Genomic DNA, 21,680 nt, shown 5'->3' with positions numbered 1-21,680 from the left:
TGAAAATCTGCTATAGATTATAGCGGATAGCGTCGCGGCCAAACAGCGGAAGTTGCATAGCGGTTGAAATAGAATATATATAACAATTAAATATGTATAAAAAAAAGCATGCTCTATGTAAGTTCATTCTCCTCTGCCCCTTTCCCATATAATCAAAAAATGCTATAAATAGCTGAAAGCTAATTAGCTAAACAAGTCCTAGTGAGGCAAATAATCAAAAAAGCTAAAAGCTAATTAGCTAAACAAGTCTCAATAAAGCATATAATAAAAAAAAGCTAAAACCATCAAGAAAACATCCATTCATTCTGCTCTGCCCCTGCCCCAGCATCAAGAAAACAGAGGAAGAAGTTAAAATGCTGGATGAAGAAGAAAGAAAAAACAGAGGAAGAGAAAGAACTATTAAACAAAAGAAAGAAAATTTTTTTGTTACCTTACCTGTAAAAAAACAGAGGCTGGATGAAGAAGGCTACGTGGAAATTAAGAATCAGAGGAAATGAGAGGTTCTAGAATGTTCTGGAAAAAACTTAGGTGAAGTAGAAGTAGACTGAAGTTAAAATGCTACTGTTCCCAAGTCCATAAGTAAAAGGTAAAAAGAATAGAGTAAAAAGTAAAATGAGTTTTAACTTTTAACAAAGTCAATAAGTGACTACTGTTGGGTCCTAGTGTGCATTTTGCAAGCCCAAAGCAACTGCAATCTACACTGACCCGATTCTGCATCCGCTCCGACCCAGTTTCCTCTTTCAGCAGTCAGCACGATGAACCCTAAACGCGCCGTCGCTGTCGCCGTTGATGCAGTTTCTCTCTGGATTCTTCCTCGTTGGTAATTGACGACTTAACAGCTGCAACCCAACGTGGTTCCACGACGCGTAAGGCGCCGGTGATTGTGATTTACATGGAGTTCGCAACGTGACACCGTTGCGATTGCGTTTTCTACAAAACCCGCTACACTATAGCGTGATAGTGCTGCGATAGCCACTATTTGACAACGGTGGTCACAATACAACTTCATTTGTTTAACTTTACAAAACTTCAACTCTTGAAGAAGTTGTTTGATCCAAACCAACTCACAAGTGCAATAGTGTTTAGTTTCTTGCCCTTCCAAGAGATAATATTGCTTCCAATGGATACACAATATCCAGTAGTGGACCTTCTGTTTATAGGGCATCCAACCCAATCAACATCACAATTCCCAAATATTTGGGTATTTCCTTTGTCCTCCTATAACAATCCTTGTCCTGGAGCCTTTTTTAATGTACTTGAGAATGCAAGTCACAGCCTTCCAATGATCAAGATGAGGAGCCAACATGAATTGACTAACCACAGTAACTGAAAAGGAGATGCCTGGTCTTGTAATTGCGAGATAAATGAGTTTTCCAACTAGTTTTCTGTATCTTCCTAGATCTGAGTGTGGTTCACCTTGGTCTGCCATTAACTTTTGATTCGGGTCCATAGGACTATCAATGGGTCTTCAATTTTATTAGATTTCAACTTAAAACCAATTGGCACTAAGTGAAGTTGTCCAACAGATATATAAGCTGCACCCTAAGAACTGAGGCAGGCGATATGGGACTTCCTAACAAATTTGTCATGCCTGTTTCTTCTAAAATATCAAGAGCATACATCCTTTGAAAAACCACAATACCTTCATTTGATTGAGCTACCTCAATACCCAGAAAGTATTTAAGACTCCCAAGGTCTTTAATCTGAAAATGACTAGACAAGTATTCATTCAGTTAGGAAATCTTAGCATTATCATTTCCTGTGATGACTATATCATCCACATAAACAAGATAGACACATTTTCCAGGAGATGTATGGCAATAAAAAATTGAATGACATGCTTCATTTTGTTTCAGCGCAAAACTGTGAACATAACTGAATTTTCCAAACCATGTTCGTGGAGATTGTTTGAGCTTGTAGAGGGACCAACGAAGCTTACAAACTAGACCAGATCCCCCCTGAGCAACAAACTCAAGAGGATGCTCCATGTAAATCTCCTCATCTAGTTCACCATGAAGAAAGGCCTTTTTAATATCTAGCTGATGTAAGGGCCAATGACTAATGGCAGCCATGGCACAAAAGAGCTGAATAGTAGTGATTTTGGTCATAGGAGAGAAAGTATCACCATAGTCAACACCATATATCTAGGTATATCCTTTGGCTACTAATCGAGCCTTAAGATGATCAACTTCACCATTAGGACCAACTTTAATAACATATACCCATCTACAACCAACTGTCTTCTTCCCAAGAGGAAGAGGAACCAATTGCCATGTACCACTGTGTTCAAGAGCCTCCATTTCAACAATCATGGCTTGTTGCCATTTAGGATGATCAAGTGCTTTATGAACAAGGGCCTGACAAGTCTATCAAACAGCTTGGCTCTTTGGATTATTTTCAGCATCTCACTTCTCAACTAAATTCAGCATCTCACTTCGGCATCTCCTGATGACAACTAATAATGCCTGAGAAGTGAGATGCTCTAATTCAGCATCTCACTTCTCAACTAAATTCCAAATTCTCTTTCAAACAGCTTGGCTCTTTGGATTATTTTCTTGGAATTGAAGTTAAAACAGTTCCTGACAAGTCTATATTACTCACTCAGAGTAAATATATTGGAGATTTGCTGCAGAAAACTTGCATGACAGAGGCACAATCTATCTCATCTCCTATGGCTTCCAGCTGCAAACTCACCAAAATTGGCTCGGATCTGTTTTCTGACCCCACTCTATACAGATCTGTGATAGGTGCTTTCCAATACTTAATTATCACTAGACCTGAATTAAGCTATTCAGTCAACAAGGTTTGCCAATTCATGGCCAATCTCTTAGAATCTCACTGGGTTGCTGTAAAAAGAATCCTAAGGTACTTAAAGGGAACTGTTTTACATGGTCTTCATCTCAGACCGGCTATCTTGGGTCAATCCTATTTTATTAGAGTTCTCTGTGATGCTGACTGGGAATCTCATGTTGATGACAGAAGATTAACTTCTGTGGCTGCAGTTTATCTTGGCCCTCATCTCATATCTTGGTGGTCCTGTAAGCAGCAAGTTGTTGCCAGATCCAGCACTGAGGCAGAATATCGTAGCTTAGCTCAGATCACTGCAAAAATCTCATGGACTCAGACACTCTTAACTGAACTAAAAGTTCCATTCAGCACTCCTATTGTATCCTGTGACAATCAAAGTGCAGTTGCCATTGCTCACAATCTAGTCTTCCATGCAAAAACAAAGCATATGGAGCTTGATCTTTTCTTTGTTCGTGCGAAGGTTTTGACCAAGCAGCTTATAGTTCAGCATGTCCAGGCTCTTGATCAACGGGCAGATGCACTTACCAAGCCACTGTCTCCCACCAGATCTGCTTTTCTGAGGACCAAACTAATGTTGAGGCTTCTTCAAAGTCTCAACCACCTTGAGTTTGAGGGGGGGTACTAGAGCAATGTACAGAGAGTTGCAGTATTCAACTGCACTCTTAGTTAATGGGAGTTACTTAGAAGTTAGTTATGAGTTAGTTAGTTGTTATAACTAACTTTTCAGGTCTATAAATACCAGACTGTACTACACTGTGAAGTGGCTTAATATCATTTTTCATTCTCTGTTGATTCTCTCTTTTCTCTCAAAATATCTTTCTTATGATTCTGTTAGAATTATAATAGCAGGGCAGTCGCTAGGCAAAGGAAAAGAAAAGATGGGAAATGGAAGCTGAAATGATTTTTATTTTTAACTGCAGAGTTATAGTTGTGTAATGGTGTTGTACAGCTGTGCAGCACTTTTCTTTCATTTACATATATAATTAAGATTTTAATTTAAAAAATGATAAAGTTACTCATACAAATAATTTAACTTATTTTTTTAGATAATTGTAAAATGAAACAATCCATTGATTAACAACTCAGGGGGTCTAGCTCAATTGGTTGACCAGTGTGTGAGTTGTTGTAAACCCCCCAATACATGTCTTCAATTCCGACTGATAAAAAAAATCCATTGATTAAGTTGTGATCGAAAAATTCTATTATTAACATATTTTTTAAGTTCTAGTATACCCCTTATGTACCAATACTTTGTAAGGTTGCATCCATACCGTGAACTAAAGAATATTGTGAACCCAGTAACTATGGCCGAAACAAATTGAAAGCATGCAATATTTTTAGTAGCCCTAAAACCTTACTAATTTACTGCTTCAGATAAACATCAGTTTAGAAAACCTATTTATACATGGCAAAGAAAGTACAAGAAATACGAGAGTGATCTGCATGTGTTAAAAAATATTCAGACACAAGAAAAATAGAAAATCAACATCAAGTGAGCACAGCTTGCCATTTTCCAAAAATCCAAACCAACAAATCCCTCAAAAATAGCGCAGCCATTAGACAAGCACCACAAAGAAGCTAAGAGGGCACTAATCAGTTTGAAACTTGGAATGTTTATACACAGGGACATATCTGTCAAGGGAAATAAGTAAAGGTTTCAAAGTACTCTATTCTAAAAAAAGAACATGAAAAAAGAATAACTTTTTTCTGATCTTAATGAGCACATGAAAAAAGAACAAAAAATAAGTAACGTTTCAAAGTCCTCTATTCTAAAAAAAAGAATAATACTCCCATAGTTTGTCAAGAAGAGTTCACAGTTCAAACATGTAAGATGTTAGAAGCTAAGTTCTCCAGAAGAGTTCACAGTTTGTCAAGAAGAGATCCACATAATCAGATAACTTGTAAGCTGGTCTGTGATATTGTCAACACAATATATATTTAAATTAGAGATGTGATGCACATACAACATTATTTTTTGGGTCTATCTCTCTCCCTAATTATGACCAAGGTAGTCAAAATCATGATTTTACTCAAGATCGGGAAGGGGAGTAAGGATCGTAATTGGGAAATCATAACACAGATAGTAAGATCCTACAAAATTATGAAATTCATATATATGCACCTAAAATCATATATGTGTGCATATATAAACTAAAATGAATCAGAATATGACACTTGAAAGACATAATTAAACTTCAATTCAACATCAGGTGCAAAAAAAAAACAGTACAATATGCATATATAATCATATATATGTAATCATATAGTAACCCCATCTAGTTACAAAACAGCAATCCCATTCCCATTCCCATCCTGGTTTCAAAACAATATGCCTTTCCTTTTTTTTTTGGAAGGCAGAAAATATATATTATTAATAAGAAACACAGCAGTACCAGAGGTACTGGTGAAATATAAACAAATACAAGACACCTATGGTGCCACCCTCCAAAAACAAAGAAAAAACCCAATCAGGACCCCACCACATAAGATAAAGATACCCAACCCAGATTAACCAAAAGACTTCGCAAGATTGGAAGACCAATGGTTAAAAGGAGTATTGAAATCTTTCTCTCTAACTTTTAGCCAGGACCATGCTAGGAGTAAAGCATCATCCATCACTTTGGATGAGTCAAAAGGATTGCCCTGGAAAATCACAATATGCCTTTCCTAGCTACAAACAGATGAGTGGGAACAGAAGAGTGCTGAAAGAGATGAGAGGAAGTGCTGAACTGAAAAAAAAAAGAAGAGAGAACTAGGAAGAGTATTGTGGGTGCTGATGCATGAAAGAGAAAACAGGGGAGAAAGTGAAAGGGATCGTGGGTGCTGAAATTGGAAAGAGAGAAACAGAGGAGTAAGTGAAGGGAGTCTCGTTTTTGTGAGAAGAAATTGAGAGGAGTAAAAGGAAATTAAGGGAAGAAATTGGGGGAATTGGAGCGGTAGTTTTTGTTTTAGGAAGGGAAAATGGAGCACAGTAAAATTTTGGGTAAAAGTGGGCAGTAATTTTTGTGTTTGGGTGGAGTGTTTGGTTTTAAGGGAAAAGGGGGCATAGTAAAAACCACTCAGAATAGGAGGAAGGAGGTGGGCCGCTAGGGTTTTTTGGGCTGCAAATTTCCGGGTTTTTATACCAGGTCACAATCCTGACCCACATTCAAGCCAAATAGGAATTTGCAAACAAGCACCGTGCAGCTGCAAGCATCGATCTTCCACAGCAATCCAGCACGATCTGGCAAAAATAAGATCTATACCAGACACGGATGCGTACGGGTTAAAGAAAATCGTAAAAGCGTACGATCTTACGCTCCAACTCGTGATTTTGACTACCATGATTATGACATGTAAGAAATGATGTGTAGGAGAGAGATAAACACAAAAAAGTATTGTTGTAAAAACTATTTTATGAATTATTGTACAAATAACATTTCTCTTTAAATTATACTTCTTGTGATTCAAGTCGTACAATTTGATCAGATACACAGGCAATGCCTGCCAGAACTATGGTGTTTTAGCAACTCAATGGTTTCTGGACAAATTTCATGATTCTAAACTATAACATGGGTAGCAATGCATTTTGGCTCAAATTTGTGCAACCCAACTGAAAAAACTGGGGTGCGTACATGCATGTATACATAAATTTATCTTGAAGGAAAGATAATATTTACAGCAAATAAAATAAGAATGACTAATCAATACTTACCCAATTACCCGTCCATATTGACCTTGTCCTCCACTTTGCTTCTTATGCAAATAGTCAAAATCAGCACGTTGAGTAACAGTTTCTCTGAAGTTAACACGGGGTTTTCCAACTGAAGCATCAACCTTAACAGGTAAAGACAACAGAATGAAACTCCAAATGAAGCAAACATTGGCCAGCTTCCAACAAGAAAGAAAATAAACATGTGGAGGATGAAAATGGTACCTTATACTCTCTCCTAATGCGTTCAACATAGATATCTAAATGCAGTTCCCCCATTCCAGAAATGATTGTCTAACCACAGAAATTACTAATCAAGATACAAACAATAATGTTTTACTTAAAAGAGAATGATAAAAAAATTAAAGATAACCTGCCCACTCTCCGGGTCCAAGCCAACACGAAATGTAGGATCTTCTTTTTGGAAGCGATTCAAAGCTTTTGAAAACTGTAAGCAATTCACAGAGAAATCCAATTAGGTGATACAACGTTTTTCAAATCTAGGGCAGGGGTTGACATGTTACATAAAATAAATTACTCACTTGCCCTCCAGAATCTTTAGAAACCGGCTGTACGGCTAATGACATCACTGGCTCAGGAACATTCATAGAAGTCATTGTGTATTTAACTGAACCGTCAGTAAAAGTATCTCCTGATGACCAAGACAAATGTTAAACAAATATGTATAATCAAAATGAAACAAAAATATGAGCAGAAATAAATAATGAATGAAAAGAGACTGCCCCAACAACACATCTTCAGCCTATATAACCCAGAAAGCACTAGAAGATTTAGTTAAAATCATAACACTAACTGGCATTACCTGATGTAGACAATAGATCCTTCCAAAAAGGAAAAGAAAACAAAAGAATAAATGAAACAACCTATAGTGAAGGAACATCCATTATTTAGAATTCGTAAACATGTAATTTGTCAGAATCCCACTGTATATTTTATTTCCTTTTATAGATAGGATTTAAATCCCATAATTAGGAGATTTGATTAGCTGCATATTTTGTATTTATGACCAGGAATCATTGACCCTTAATTATAGGAATCGACAGTGGGTACAATGATCAGCATTAGTTTAGGAGTTTCCTTTTTTAGATCACCTTGTATTCTATTTAAGAGCACATGCTCTTCTATCAATATAATCAGAAAATTATTCTTTGACATAATTCAATGTGTTTATCATTCTGCATTCTGACAGGGGGAGGCACCCTAAGTGATCGAACACCAAGCTCAAATTGAAAAATATTATCAAATTAAATATTTAACAATTTAATTATTAATAATTAATAATAGTAAACATTTCCAAGTTGTAGAGCAATATGGAATTTTCCAGCCATCTACAGCCAGAAACTACAGCTATTTGTTTGGTGTTCTTGGTGGAAAAACATTGCAAAGGCTATATGCCTACAACAAGAATAAGAAGCAGAATTAGCTTTTGCAGTGTGTGGTTTACAGGGTTCTACTGCACATTGTTGGAGAGGAATGCCTACATTTTAAGTACATCTCCTAGTCTTTACATGTCATGAGATTGGGTTATTTATGGGCATCCACTGGATATCTTTTCATGGTTGTTAAAGGGAATGAGGATGTGAAAGTTCATTAATTTCAGCATGCAAGCCAGAAAGGTTTCACAGTTTTTCAGCATTTTTTAGCCACTTTGCTCCTTTTCTTCTTTTACAATACATCTGTTGTATTTTCTTCTGTTTTCTTTTTCAGCCTCACAAGTGAAATTCTCCAATAAAAAATATAATCCCTCTTTTAATGATATATAAATCACCAGCAAAAGATTCTTGGCAAACACCTACCCACCCAAAATAAATTACAATACAGGAGCAATATCAAATTCAAAAAATGCATAGGTTCAAGAAAAGACAAAAGAATAACCTGATGCACATTCGACACCAAATACAGCAACTATTTGCCCAGCATGAGCCTCTTGAATGTCCTACAGATTGTGAGAGAACCCAATTAGAAATTGTAAGAAAATGGCAGACAATAACTGAATATATTCAAATTCTTCAGAATGTATTTAGTCAAGAAACAAAGCCATAGCAGTTTATGTTCAATAAAAATAATAGTATATGACCTACCTAAGTACCTCATTTTACCTCTAACTCCCTTCTAAAAATAAAAAAGCATCTTATTATACCTCTTACTACCTTTAAAAAATAATTAAAAACAAAAAAAAAACTGTTTCCAGGGGCATTCAACTTCATAGGAATACTGAAACTCAAAAAACAAACCTCCATCTCATCAGAATGCATCCGAACCAAACGAGGAACCTGCATACACAAGAAAGGATTCAGCCACAAATTCACTATAATAGTATAATCTTGGAATGCAATACAATAATAGACATGGCATGGCACCTGATCTTACTAGTGAAATACTGTACTGCATTTATTATGTATCCTGCCTCATACTTAGCTAATAAAAAACTTAAACTAGTACCAATCTTTGTTGCACTGTTTAGTTTTTCATAACACCTATTGTTTCCCTGTGTTTTGATATACATAAAATTTCAAGACGTATAATAAGTGATGTACAAAATGCCCTCCAGCAAGAACATGCAGCAAGCTTCATTGTGAGATATGTGGTTAAATTAAATAAGATACCTTTTTTGAGCAGGATGAGTTTCTTCAAAAATTAGTTCAAAATGCTAGTATGGCAGTATCTAGTAAAAGTTTGAATCCATGCACTTAGTCTTGAAGATTTAAATCTATGAACTAACAGGATTTTCCATGAAAAAGAGGCTATACTGATGTTGTTGAAACAACAAAAAATGCATATTTGGACTAACATTACCGTAGAATGCTCTTCAAGAAAATATCATGAATAAAATATTGAATGGAGTTATACCTAGCTTGGATTGAAAATGAACAAACGAAGAGTAAAAACAAAATAGGACTATAGAACATAGACACAGAATGAGGTCCACAAGGCCAAACATTCATATGAAAAAGACTAATACATTCAAGCTAGAACAGTTAAGAGCTACAGAAACTTACCTTGATCTTCTTGCCAGTGTTTACATTAATAATAAAATCACCCTTCCGAATCACACCCTCGTAAATTCTTCAGCCAAAAAACAGCCATTAGCTTATGTGTTTGTGTAATGTAGGTTAACATATTCAAAATAGAAGATCAACATATAAAAAAGATGAAAAATGGTTTCAAATGGGATTAACAGCCTCCTAAGGTGAGGATTACCTTAGATATGTTAACTGACCAAACCGCCCTTCCTCCAACTTGAAAGCCAATGCCACAAGTGGCCCATCAGGACTTCCACGCAACTCAACCTAGATAAGAATAGAATGTTACAATAACCCAAAATATAGCAAGACAAACAAGGGTAACTGAAACATACAAGCATATCACAAATCAATATGATTGTATCTCTCTGGATCATGAGTTTGCAAGAATCAACCTCATAATATCCACAAATATTATTTCATTCCAGCAGAGATTTTGGAAAGAATGCAGGCAGGTTGCATCAAACCCAGCTGAGATTTGGCACAACCTGAATGCAAAAGTTGCTTCTACTCTTTCTAAACTCATCCGAAGCTCATATGTATGCAACCAACCCACCTTGTTAGTTGTTACCATACCTTTGAATACCCAACTCTATCCTGAAATCATAAACCTTATTTTTTATATTGAGAAAGAATTTTTTTTAGCAAGAGAGGATCCTAAACATTTCTAATTTAGTCTTCTCTTAAAAAACATTTATTTATATTTTCAAATTTTAAAGCAATTTGACTATTACTGTGATTTAAATCTTGGTTATGTCAATTCGGATATTGGTGTTTCATTTTCTTCCCTGGCTAGTGACTTACAATAGTACAATGCATGTATTATTGTGTTTAATATTGATATTTTTCACTTTTTGAATGATTTATGCTTCATTATGTAGAACTCACATTCAAAGCAATTTTTATCATTTAAATAGGATATCTTATAACTCATGATTAAAAAATATGACCTTCAAATTCAAAACTTCAAATGCAATTTATGACAATCACAATAGCGATATACTATTAAAGCAAGACAGATAAACTTTCAAAGAATCACGTACCTTGTCCTCATTCTTAGCTTGGTCAAGGGCATAATTACTAACTTCTATTGGACATGGCAGATAACTAATTACACCATCCAGAAGCGGCTGTACCCCCTGTACCAGTAACAAAAGATTAAAAATATGAGATAGAAGGCAATGATGCAAACAACTGAACAAGATGAGTCTGATGAAATCTTGAAAGTTTAAGCTGGGATCATATTCAGATATTTGAGGGGTCGAGAATTGGGACTTAAGAGCAAGGTTGCTTTCCTAGATGCACAGATGATGAAAAGATTAATCATTTACACAATCAATACAAAATATCAATTTAAGAAAATTTCACTACATAACCACTGCAAGGGAATGAAAAAGCTTATACAATGGCTAATTTTAAAAATAGTATCACTATAGACAAATTATATCATAATCAGATTGTTCATATGTTTATTGTGTAAAGTAACTAGAATTTAAGTTAGGCCTAGAGATAAGTGGAACATATACAGTGCGGAATGCATATAGTTTGCTAGATAAGGGGTTGCCTAATGAGAATCAGGATGGAGTATTTAATATAATATGGAAGCTGAGAATCCCTACTGAGGCCTCAATCTTTGTTTGGAGATTAATCCGGGACAGATTACCAACAAAGTGCAATCTGAGAAGGAGAAATGTGGATATCAGCAACGTCACCTGCATCTCACTTATTTTTTAACTGCGCTAAAATTTTGCCATTATGGTGGGAATCCATGTCTTGGCTAAACAGTGTGGGTGTTTCCCCAGACACTCCGAGGGCACATTTCCTCCAACACTCATACTGTATTGTGGAGGACATTAACATACAGCGCTGGCAGACTTGGTGGATATCCTTGACATGGTGTATTTGGCACCACAGAAACAGAATCATCTTCTCAAATGACAGCTTTAATGCCTACAAATTGATGGGGGGCGCTTTACTCCTTTGCTGGACATGGTTTAAGAACTTGGAAAAAGGATTCCATACCCGATTCCACTCCTGGTCCAGTAATATTAGGGAAGGTTTTTGTGTTTAGGGGGGGATTAGCATATAGCCTTTCTGTGTTTGGGTGCCTAGCTTGCGGTCAAACCTATGGTTACCTAATTCTTGATGTATTGCTAGTATTAGGCCACCATAGCTTTGCAAAGCATGGTGCTAGGTTGTATATAACAGTACCACTTGCACTGATCTTCATATTATATATAATACTACTATATTTTTGCTGATAAAAAAAAAGAAGTTAGGCCTTGGTCCAAAATGTGAACGTGCCAAAAAGCCCAGTGTGGCATGACATTTATGATCTTTAGCATTATCACTTTTGAAAATCTTAATAAAAAACTTCGTACCCCATTGCCCAGAGGCTCTTCGCTATGCGAAGGTATGGGGGAGGGATATTGTACGCAGCCTTACCCTTGCATATGCAAAGAGGCTGTTTCCGGATTCGAACCCATGACCAACAAGTCACCAAGGCACAACTTTACCGCTGCACCAGGGCTCGCCCTCTTTTTTTGAAAATCTTAATAGTTTTTTCAAATTGGTTCTTAATCTCATTAAAGAAAGACATAAATATAAGCAAAAGTTCAGATCTGTCTTTCATTAAATAAACCCAAGTACATCTGGAGAATTCATCAATGAAGGTTACAAAGTATCTAAAACCAAAAGATGTGTCACGACTTGGTCCCCAAATGTCAGAATGAATGCTAGAGAAAGCCGAGTTACATCTTTTTTTAGTTTGAGAAAATGATGACCTAACATGTTTCCCTAATTGACAAGATTCACATTCTAAGACTTGAAGGTTCTTAAGACTAGGAGTCATCATTTTCAATTTTATTAAACTTGGGTGACCCAAACGATCATGCAAAAGCTTGGGCTTTGAAGTTGCAAAACAGGACACAGGAAGCTGGATTCTAAGTAATAAAGTCCTCGTGATTCACGTCCTTCTCCAATCAGACGACCCGTACCATGTTCCTGAATAACAAAAGAATTAGCATCAAAGGTTACTGAGCAATTTAACGAACGAGTCAACTGACTTAATGCGATTAAGTTGTAGGGACAATGAGGAATAAATAATACAGAGTTCAACTTTAATGAAGGAGACAAAGAAACTTGACCAATTCCTTGAGATGCAACTTTGGACCTATTGGCTACAGTAACAAAGTGATGAGTTTTTGGAAAAGAAATAGATGAAAAAGATGATTTGTTACCAGAGGCACCTGAGTCAAGTATCCAAGGACTAGAACTTTTCATAGATTAAGAAATACATACTGCTGAAACACATGGTAACGAAGAGGATTGAGCTTGGTTGCTGGATTTTTCAGATTTAAGCTTCAAATATTCTTGGTACTCCTCATCAGAAAACTTAGACTCTAATTTTTCAGATTTAGATGCATGTGGTACCTTGTCGGAAAGCCATGTAAGGAGTAACAATTTTCTTGAGTATGACCCATCCTCTTGCAATAGGTGCATTGAGGATGTCCACTCCTTTCACCACGACCTCCTCTGTTGTTACTTGTTATGACTTGCTCCTCTTCCACGAGGTGCTACCATGGCCGATGTTTCCACGACTTCAGCTAAGTTTTCATCTTTCAACACATGGGACACACGAAGAAGTCTAGTAACTAAAGAGTCCATTGACAGAATTTGATCATGCACATGATCAAAATCTGAATGTAAACTTCTCAAAATAAGAACCATGCAAAACTTATTCAGCTTCCTATTTACTTCCTCCAAAGAATCAGTCACAAGAAACCTTTTTAACTCTTCCACTGCCGCTCGAGCTTTACCTATATGTGCAAGCATATCATGGTTGGTCTATTTGAGTGCAGCAACCTTTTGGGTTGCATCAAAAAGACTTTGAATATCATTTGCAAATATCTCTTGGGCCTTCTTCCAAAAAGAACATGTTTTGAATGATCTAAGGATTTCCAAAACATCCGGCTCAACAGATTGCCACGGCACAGCACATAGTTGAAAGTCAAGTTTTTTCCACTCAGGTCTCTTGTCATTTGGAACAGCACTAGCTCCTTTTTCCAAGTGGTCTGATAGCCTTGGCCAAGAAACCACAACTCCACTGAGGTAGACCAAGACAAGTAGTTCTTCCAATTGAGTTTTGCAGTAGTGATGGTGGGAGTTCCAGAGAAGGAGAACGTAGGACTGGCAGATGCCATTTCCGATCAAGAAGAAGAAGCCCTAATGGAGAAGAAGGGGATGCAAGGGCTGGAACGGTCAAGCACGTCAATACTGAAAACAAGGACCGAATCGTGCCCAGAAGGAGACGACGAAGCTGTTGAGAGTTGAGACTGGTCCGGTGAGCTTCCAGTGACCAGAGGGCGGCGGCTGAGCTTCCAGTGATCAGATCTGGCGTGGAATGGTGGTGGCGCGTGGCTAAGATTCTGGCCACGCAACTTCCAGGGGTGAGTCGCGCTCTTCAAGGCGCACCTAACCCTGGGTTCGTTGGAAGAAAAGGCGGCGGCGATGTCGGAGACAATCAGAACGGTTACCCGCTCTGATCCCAACTTGAGATTTGAAATTTGTGTGTATACTCACACACTATTAAATATATATATATATATAGGGTACAAAGAGAGGGAGACAGCTATTTACACTTACACAATACAGCTGTCTCCACAATACAATTGTCTACATACAGCTGCATACAAAATACTTACACAATACTTTAACAACAACATTAAGCCAACAAATGAAAAAACAGCACTGCATCAACCAAATAAAGTGGAGGAATAAAGAAGGTAGTGCTATGCAGCAATTATAGAAAACTGAGTAATTCTATTCGTCATTGTACACGCAAAAAAGATATACGAATTGAAAGTAATTTAAATATGACTACCTTATTTTTGAAAGCACTACCCATGAATACTGGTATAAATTTCTGTGCTATGGTAGCCCTACGAACTGCTTCCTACACACAAAATAAAATTAACAATAATAAAACTCTATTCAAAAATAAAATGTTGAGGGAGGGATGTCAGGGATGGAGGCTAACAGGTGCTATTTGTACCACCCTATATTTTTCTGTAAGATATATATATATATATATATATATATATATATATATATATATATATATATATATAATTAAATGATAAGTCTAAAAAATTTTAATGTGTGAAACAATAATATTAATAAATTCTTGAACTATTACAGATTGATGTATTTATAATTAATGTCAAAATTAAATAATAAATTAAATGAAATAACAATACTTTATAAGATGAAAGTGAGGCATGGCCAAGCTTTGTAAGCACTGCTTAAGCCTTATCTCTAGTCAACGTTGGACTATATTCATCACTCCCTCACACCTATCACAATGAAGGTGCATGAGGCCGCAAATTAAGGTGGGCCAAGGGTGTCACAAATTAAGGCAGCTTAATACACGCCCTCACCCTAAGGCTACTAGTCTAGGGCGTGCCCATGTAGGTGGCCCAACAGAAATGGATATAAGATAAGCTCTGATACAATATTAGAATTTGAGCTTAGAGCGTAACTCAACTCCAAAAAATTAGCTTGTAAGGTGAGGATTGCCCAAGCTATATATGCATCACTTGAGCCTTATCCCTAGTCAATGTGGGATTATATCCACCCCCTAACACCTATCACAATTAAGGTGCATAAGTCTACAAATTAAGGGTGCCTACAGTAAGGCAGCTTAACACTAAAACCTTAACCTAATACATGGACATGCAGGCTTGTCTATGCAAATGATAAGAACCTTGGGAGAACTCAAGTCCCATACCTCGCAATTGAACTCTAATAATAAGCTTAAGAACTTGATTGCTAAAACTAATTCCCTTATGCACTTTGTTAATGATGCAAACAAATAATCAATGTCAAACATGTCTTCATGGTCAGTCTTTGTCCTTGATAATCTGCCCCTAAAACTTGACTAGGTCCATAATTGAATTTTCTCTACAGCATTTTATTTTAATCAAATGGTCATGTCTCAAAACAACTATCACATATCTCCAACCAGCAAATGTTTGTTCCACCCTTTGAACCTGTTGACACGTCTACAATGATTTCTTTGTCCAGTAACCATGGTGGACAGGGAGGAGGTTGTGGTGGAAACAATTCCTGTCCACATCGCATTTATGAGTTATGGCAAGAGATTTGGTCACACGAAGGACCAACGCCGAACCAAGGCCAACCAACAAGCTAAAACTGTGACTGTTGTTCGGGTGACCCCATTAAACTAAATTGACAAGGTTTCCCATGAGCCTCTGGGAATAATGAATATCTCTAACACCAAGCAGCCATGTAGTCCACTACACCTGTCACTTTTGTAGCTCAAATCAATAACCTGTTATTTTTTCCTAGAGTTCTCTTAAACCTTGGATTCTAGACTATGGGCTATTAGAGTAATGTCAGAGTGTTGCAGCATTCAATTGCACTCTCAGTTCAAGGGAGTTAGTTAGTTGTTATAACTGACTTTTCTGGTCTATATAATACTAGACTGTACTACACTGTTAAGTGGCTTAATATCATTTTTCATTCTCTCTAATTGATTATCTTTTTCTCTCAAAATATCTTTCTTATGATACTGTACTGTTAGAATTCTAATATGGTATCAAGAGCTTGGTGAGCCCTCCCATGGCGGCACATCAAAATTTGTCGCTTCTTCCTTTCCCAATTCAATTTCACACAAACTCAATAATTCTACCTTCCTTCTGATAGGGAACTAGTGCACAAGGGTGAATTTTCAAATAGTAAGGAGGGACATAAGGGTACTGTATGGAAAGTCTACACTAGGAGAAAAAAGATAGAATCAAGGGATGAGCCAGTACTGTGAGTTCTGTTTTTAGTACTGTGAGTTCTGTCACCTTCTCTGGCGTCAACAAGTTGAGCCAGTTATTAAGTCTCATTGTCTTCAACGATTCGTCATCAATCCGCAAAGTCGGTCAAGATTTCTCTCTGAAGAAGATCATGAAGCTGGCATTGAGAATCATGAGTATGAAATCATTAGAGCAACAGGATCAAGTACTTCTTACGTGGTTGCAATCGACGCTCTCCACGTCAATTCTTTCTCAAGTTCTCGGATCTGCTCATTCATATGAGGTCCGGGAACAAATCCATGAATATTTTCATAAGTAAACACGTCCTACTGCGTGTCAGCTTAGGACTCAGCTTCAATCCACGAGGCTTGCTGAAAAATCAATGCACGAGCATTTGTCACAGATCAAGGCTATCGTTGACTCTCTTGCTTCTGTTGGAAGCCCAATCATGCTTTAGGAACATATCAATTCTATTCTTGAAGGTTTATCATCAGATTATCATTCGATCATTGCAATAATCGAGAGTAAATTTGAACCGCTGCCTATCGCATAGGTTGAAGCGCTTCTACTTGATCATGAATCGCACTTGAATAAGTTCAAGCAATCTCTCGTGGATTCTCCTTCAGTGAACAATACGCACACTCAACCGGTGCCAAACAAGCAAGAACCGGAAAGATTTTTCAGTTTTCGTGGCAGATCTAGTCTCGGTGGTTGTTTCGGTAGTGGTTTCAACTGTAATGGTGGTCGGCAAGGCGGCGCCAACAGTGGTGCTAGCAATAGTGGTCGAGGACGTGAAAGCTTTGCCAACTATCAGTGTCAGGTCTGTTTTAAGTATGGACACACTGCATCTGTATGTCACTTTCAGTTTGATGCTAACTATCAATTCCTCCCTTGTTCTTCATGATTCTACTTCTCAGAATTATGGTCTTATGTCTTAGAACAATTCTATCTCTAGACAACAACATAGTGATAATCATGCATCTAATGTATGGATCAACAGCAACTATAAATCTGCTAGTTCTATCACTCAATCAAATCCCAGTGCTATGTTGACTAATGTTTCAAATCAGCCTAGTTTAAAAGATCCCTAACTCAGATGCATCATTTCATGTGACTGGAGAGTCACAAAACATTCAAAAGATTGAACCATTTGAAGCATCTGACCAGCTCTTCACTGGAAATGGTCAAGGTTTGCCTATTACCTCTACCGGTTCCTCCTCTTTTATTTCTCCTTTCAACACCAACATTTCTTTATCTCTTAAGCATCTTTTGCATGTTCCTAACATTACTAAAAATCTTACTAGTGTTAGTCAATTTGCTACAGATAATGGTGTTTTCTTTGAATTTCATTCTAATTATTGTGATGCCAAATCTCAGGTTACCAATGAAGTTCTGCTTCAAGGTAAGGTTGGTCCTGATGGTCTTTGCAGCTTCTCCAACATTCAATTTCAGAGTCCTGTTTCTGCTTCTTCTGGATTTGCTTGTATTTCTAGTTCTGATAAATCTTCTGCTACTTCATGTATTAGTTCTACCAAGTCCAATGTAAATCCATGTAATAGAATCACATTTCTGTGGCATGAAAGACTTGGACAATCCAATCATCACGTACTGCAATTAGTATTGCAACATTGTAAGATACCTACTTCACATAAGAATGTGATTGATTTTTGTTCAGCTTCCCTCCTCTTCTGAATCTGTCTACACTTCTCTTGAATTGGTTTATAGTGATCTATGGGGTCCTTCCCATGTCACTTCCACTAATGGACTTCTCTATCATATAACATTTGTTGATGCCTTTTCTAGGTTTACTTGGATTTATCTTCTTAAAAGCAAAGCTGAATCTCTCACTGTTTTTCAAAAGTTTAAGACTATTGCAGAATTACAGTTTAATTCTAAAATAGTCTTCAAACTGATTGAGGAGGTGAGTTTAGGTCTTTCACATCCTTTCTAGCTAATTGTGGTATTCAACATAGGTTGATTTGCCCTCAGACTCACCATCAAAATGGTGTTGTTGAAAGAAAGCACGGACATATTGTTGAACTTGGCCTTACATTACTACATCATGCTTCCTTTTTTTTGCACAGCAAAAATCAAGTAGTATTATATATAACTCAGTACTAGAGGTACTGAGGAGAACAGCATATGATTACAATGGCAAAACTATGCCAAACCCCACTACATTAGAACAAAATACCCAGCAGTTGAAGAAAAAGGACAACAATAACCCCTAGGACATTTCCTCCTGCAAGCTACTAGACCATTGATTAAAGGGAATAAGAAAGTCTTTGTCTATTCCTTTTAACCAAGACCAGATATGGAATAAAGCTTCGTCCATGACTTTTTCGGGATTGAAAATCTGGTTTTTAAAAACCAAGAGATTTCTATGCTTCCAAATCGTCATGGAGAGAGCTATCCAAAACACCTCCCATCTAATGTCTATAGAGCTTTTGCAATTCCAATGAGAGAATTGCATAAAATGATTTTTAGGATCAATGGGGAAAGGGCCCACTCTATTGACCCATCTCAAAGCCTCCCACCATAGAGACCTAGTGCTTCTGCATGAGAACATGATGTGGCAATATCTTCCTCTTCATGGTCACATAACGGGCATCTATAGGAGAGTAGAGTGATCTGGCGCTTCCTCAGGTTAGCCTTAGTAGGCAATCTGTTTCTAAGAAGTCTCCAAGAAAAAGCCGTTGCTCGTGGAGGGATTTTCAAGTTCCAAATAATCTTGAAGGCTCTGTCTTCATTATCAGTTCTGCCACCATTCTGTAATAAATTATATGCTGACTTTGTGGAATAGACTCCGCTAGGATCAGCCTTCCAAATAAGTGAGTCCAAAGTAGATGAATAGATCTGGACATCAACAATCTCATCCATAAAGGCTGCTACCATATCAATTTCATAGTCAAAAAAGTTTCTTCTCCATTGCATCCTCCATTCCCATTTATTATCAACAAGATTTCCCATTAGACTGATAGATGAATCCTGCTGGTAGCTCACTTGATACAGAGCAGGGTATTTTTCTTGTAGAGTTAAATCATCCTCCCTCCATTTATCTTTCCAGAACCTGATTTTGGCCCCATTACCTAACTTCCAACCCAAATTGCTGTTCAAACTATTAGGGTGCTGTTGCTGGAAAATGGATTTTAAGTCCTTCCACCAATTAGAGAAAGCTGTGGAATTTCTGCTATGAGTCAGAGCATTCCAGTCACCGTACTTGGATATCAGAATTCTGGCCCAAAGATGGTTCTGATTGTTCACCAACTCCCAGCCCCATTTGCCAAGCAAGGCCTCATTAAATTTCTTCAGGTCTTTAATACCTAGCCCCCCTTTATTCTTAGGAAGACAAACCGTGTCCCAATTAACCCAAGAGATCTTGGATGCTTCACTTCCTCCTCCCCAAAGAAAGTTTCTCTGGATGGAGATAATCTTGTGAGTCACTTTTAAAGGAATTCTGAAAAAGGACAGAAAGTAGATGGGTAAAGCTGTTAACACAGAGTTGATCAGAGTTATTCTTCCCCCCATAGAGAGGTATTTTTGCTTCCATTTGGTGAGTTTAGACTCAAACTTTCTGATGATAGGCTGCCACACTTCCCAGCTTTTAGAATTAGATCCCACTGGAATTCCAAGGTAAGAAAAAGGAAAGACCAGCTGGTTGCAATTAAGGAAATGAGCTGTTTGGCTACACCAAACCTCTGATTTACCCAAGCACCCAAATTGGCTCTTCGCATAGTTGATCTTGAGGCCAGAAACCATCTCAAAACATCTTAGAATAGCCTTTAAAACTCTAACATTATCCGATGTTGCAGTCCCAAAAAACAGGGTGTCATCTGCATATTGCAGAATGTTGACATCCTCCTTATGCCTTCCCACTTGGTAGCTGCTGTACAAGTTCTTAGAGATAGCATTTCTCATCAAACCTGTGAGGCCCTCAGCTACTATATTGAAAAGGAAAGGAGCAAGGGGATCTCCTTGCCTTAATCCTCTCTCTGGGGTGAATTCCTTAGTAGGACTACCATTAACTAAAATAGATATTGATGCACTAGACATACAACCATGAATCCATTTTCTCCACCTCTCACAAAAACCCATCCTCATCATCATGTAATCTAAAAAGCCCCAAGAGACCGAATCGTATGCTTTTTCAAAGTCCACCTTGAACACCATGCAAGGTTTGTTTTTTGATTTAGCTTCATGAATAACCTCATTAGCAATGAGCACCCCATGAAGGATGTGTCTTCCTTTCATGAAAGTTGTTTGTCTTTCATCAATGAGGTGAGGTAAAACAAGGGCCAATCTGTTAGCTAGAATCTTAGCTATCACTTTATAAACACATCCTATAAGAGAAATGGGTCTATAATCATTGAGAGATTGAGGATCTTTGAGCTTGGGTACAAGAGCTATAAAAGATGCATTGCTTCCTTTTGGAAAAGAGCCATTGATGTAGAACTCATCCAAAAATCTGAGGAAATCAGGTTTCAAAATCTGCCAGAACTGCTTGATAAAATTGAAATTGAATCCATCCGGACCAGGGCTTTTATCTCCAGCACAGTCCCAAACAGCTGCTGTAATTTCCTTATCAGAAAATCTAGCAATAAGATCTTGCTTCTGACCTTGATCAAGGGAGGGAAACTGAACACCTTCTAGAATTGGTCTGATATAAGACTGCTCAGAAAATCTGTTTTTAAAATGAGATAAAACTGCATTCTTGACCTTGCCAGGATCTTGAACCCATTCACCATCTATGATCAGACCTTGAATAGCATTATGTCTTCTTCTATAATTAATCAATTTATGGAAATAGGCAGAATTTTTGTCCCCTTCCTTAAGCCACTTCACCCTTGCCTTTTGCTTCAGCATAGATTCTAAAGCATTAGCTGCACACCAGAGCTGCTCCTGGAGGGATTTCTTGAGATCCACTTCTGCTGTTGACAAAATTCTATCATTACAACCTGCTTCCAAGGCATTCAACTCCTTCTTTAAACTTTGAACTTTTTTAGCATTAATATCTCCATGTGCTAAACTCCACTGTCTTATGCAATCCTTAAGGAATTTCAGCTTTGTTTTGAGGGCATAACCTCCCCAACCATGGGGGTGATAGTTTCCCCATTTGAGAGCCACCAAATTCTGGAAATCCTTGTCCTTCAACCACCAATCCATGATTCTGAAGGGCTTTGGCCCCCAATCAATGGTTTTAGACCTTAAAAGAATAGGCAGTGGTTTGAGAAATCTCTTTCCAACACAAACTGAGTGGTATCCGGCCATAGAGATAACCAATTATCAGAAAGGAGGAATCTATCCAACTTGCTC

General features: G+C 37.5%; 1 protein-coding gene across 1 annotated transcript in view; it reads right to left on the bottom strand.

Moving 5' to 3' along the window:
- The window catches only part of LOC100796646 (elongation factor G-2, mitochondrial), a 72,835-nt gene that overhangs the window by 3,007 nt on the left and 48,148 nt on the right, over positions 1 to 21,680 (bottom strand). Inside the window, exons 5-14 of the mRNA XM_003516757.5 lie at positions 14,426 to 14,497; positions 10,587 to 10,682; positions 9,722 to 9,810; positions 9,520 to 9,586; positions 8,755 to 8,793; positions 8,396 to 8,456; positions 7,042 to 7,151; positions 6,873 to 6,947; positions 6,725 to 6,793; positions 6,503 to 6,624 (exon numbers count right to left, since the gene is read on the bottom strand). Coding sequence (XP_003516805.1) covers positions 6,503 to 6,624; positions 6,725 to 6,793; positions 6,873 to 6,947; positions 7,042 to 7,151; positions 8,396 to 8,456; positions 8,755 to 8,793; positions 9,520 to 9,586; positions 9,722 to 9,810; positions 10,587 to 10,682; positions 14,426 to 14,497 — 800 coding nt within the window. The remainder of the gene's footprint in view (positions 1 to 6,502; positions 6,625 to 6,724; positions 6,794 to 6,872; positions 6,948 to 7,041; positions 7,152 to 8,395; positions 8,457 to 8,754; positions 8,794 to 9,519; positions 9,587 to 9,721; positions 9,811 to 10,586; positions 10,683 to 14,425; positions 14,498 to 21,680) is intronic.

Source organism: Glycine max, chromosome 1, assembly GCF_000004515.6.
Source record: "Glycine max cultivar Williams 82 chromosome 1, Glycine_max_v4.0, whole genome shotgun sequence".
NCBI lineage: Eukaryota > Viridiplantae > Streptophyta > Magnoliopsida > Fabales > Fabaceae > Glycine > Glycine max.
The sequence above is the reverse complement of the archived record's forward strand: the minus strand, read 5'-3'. Positions and strand labels throughout refer to the sequence as shown.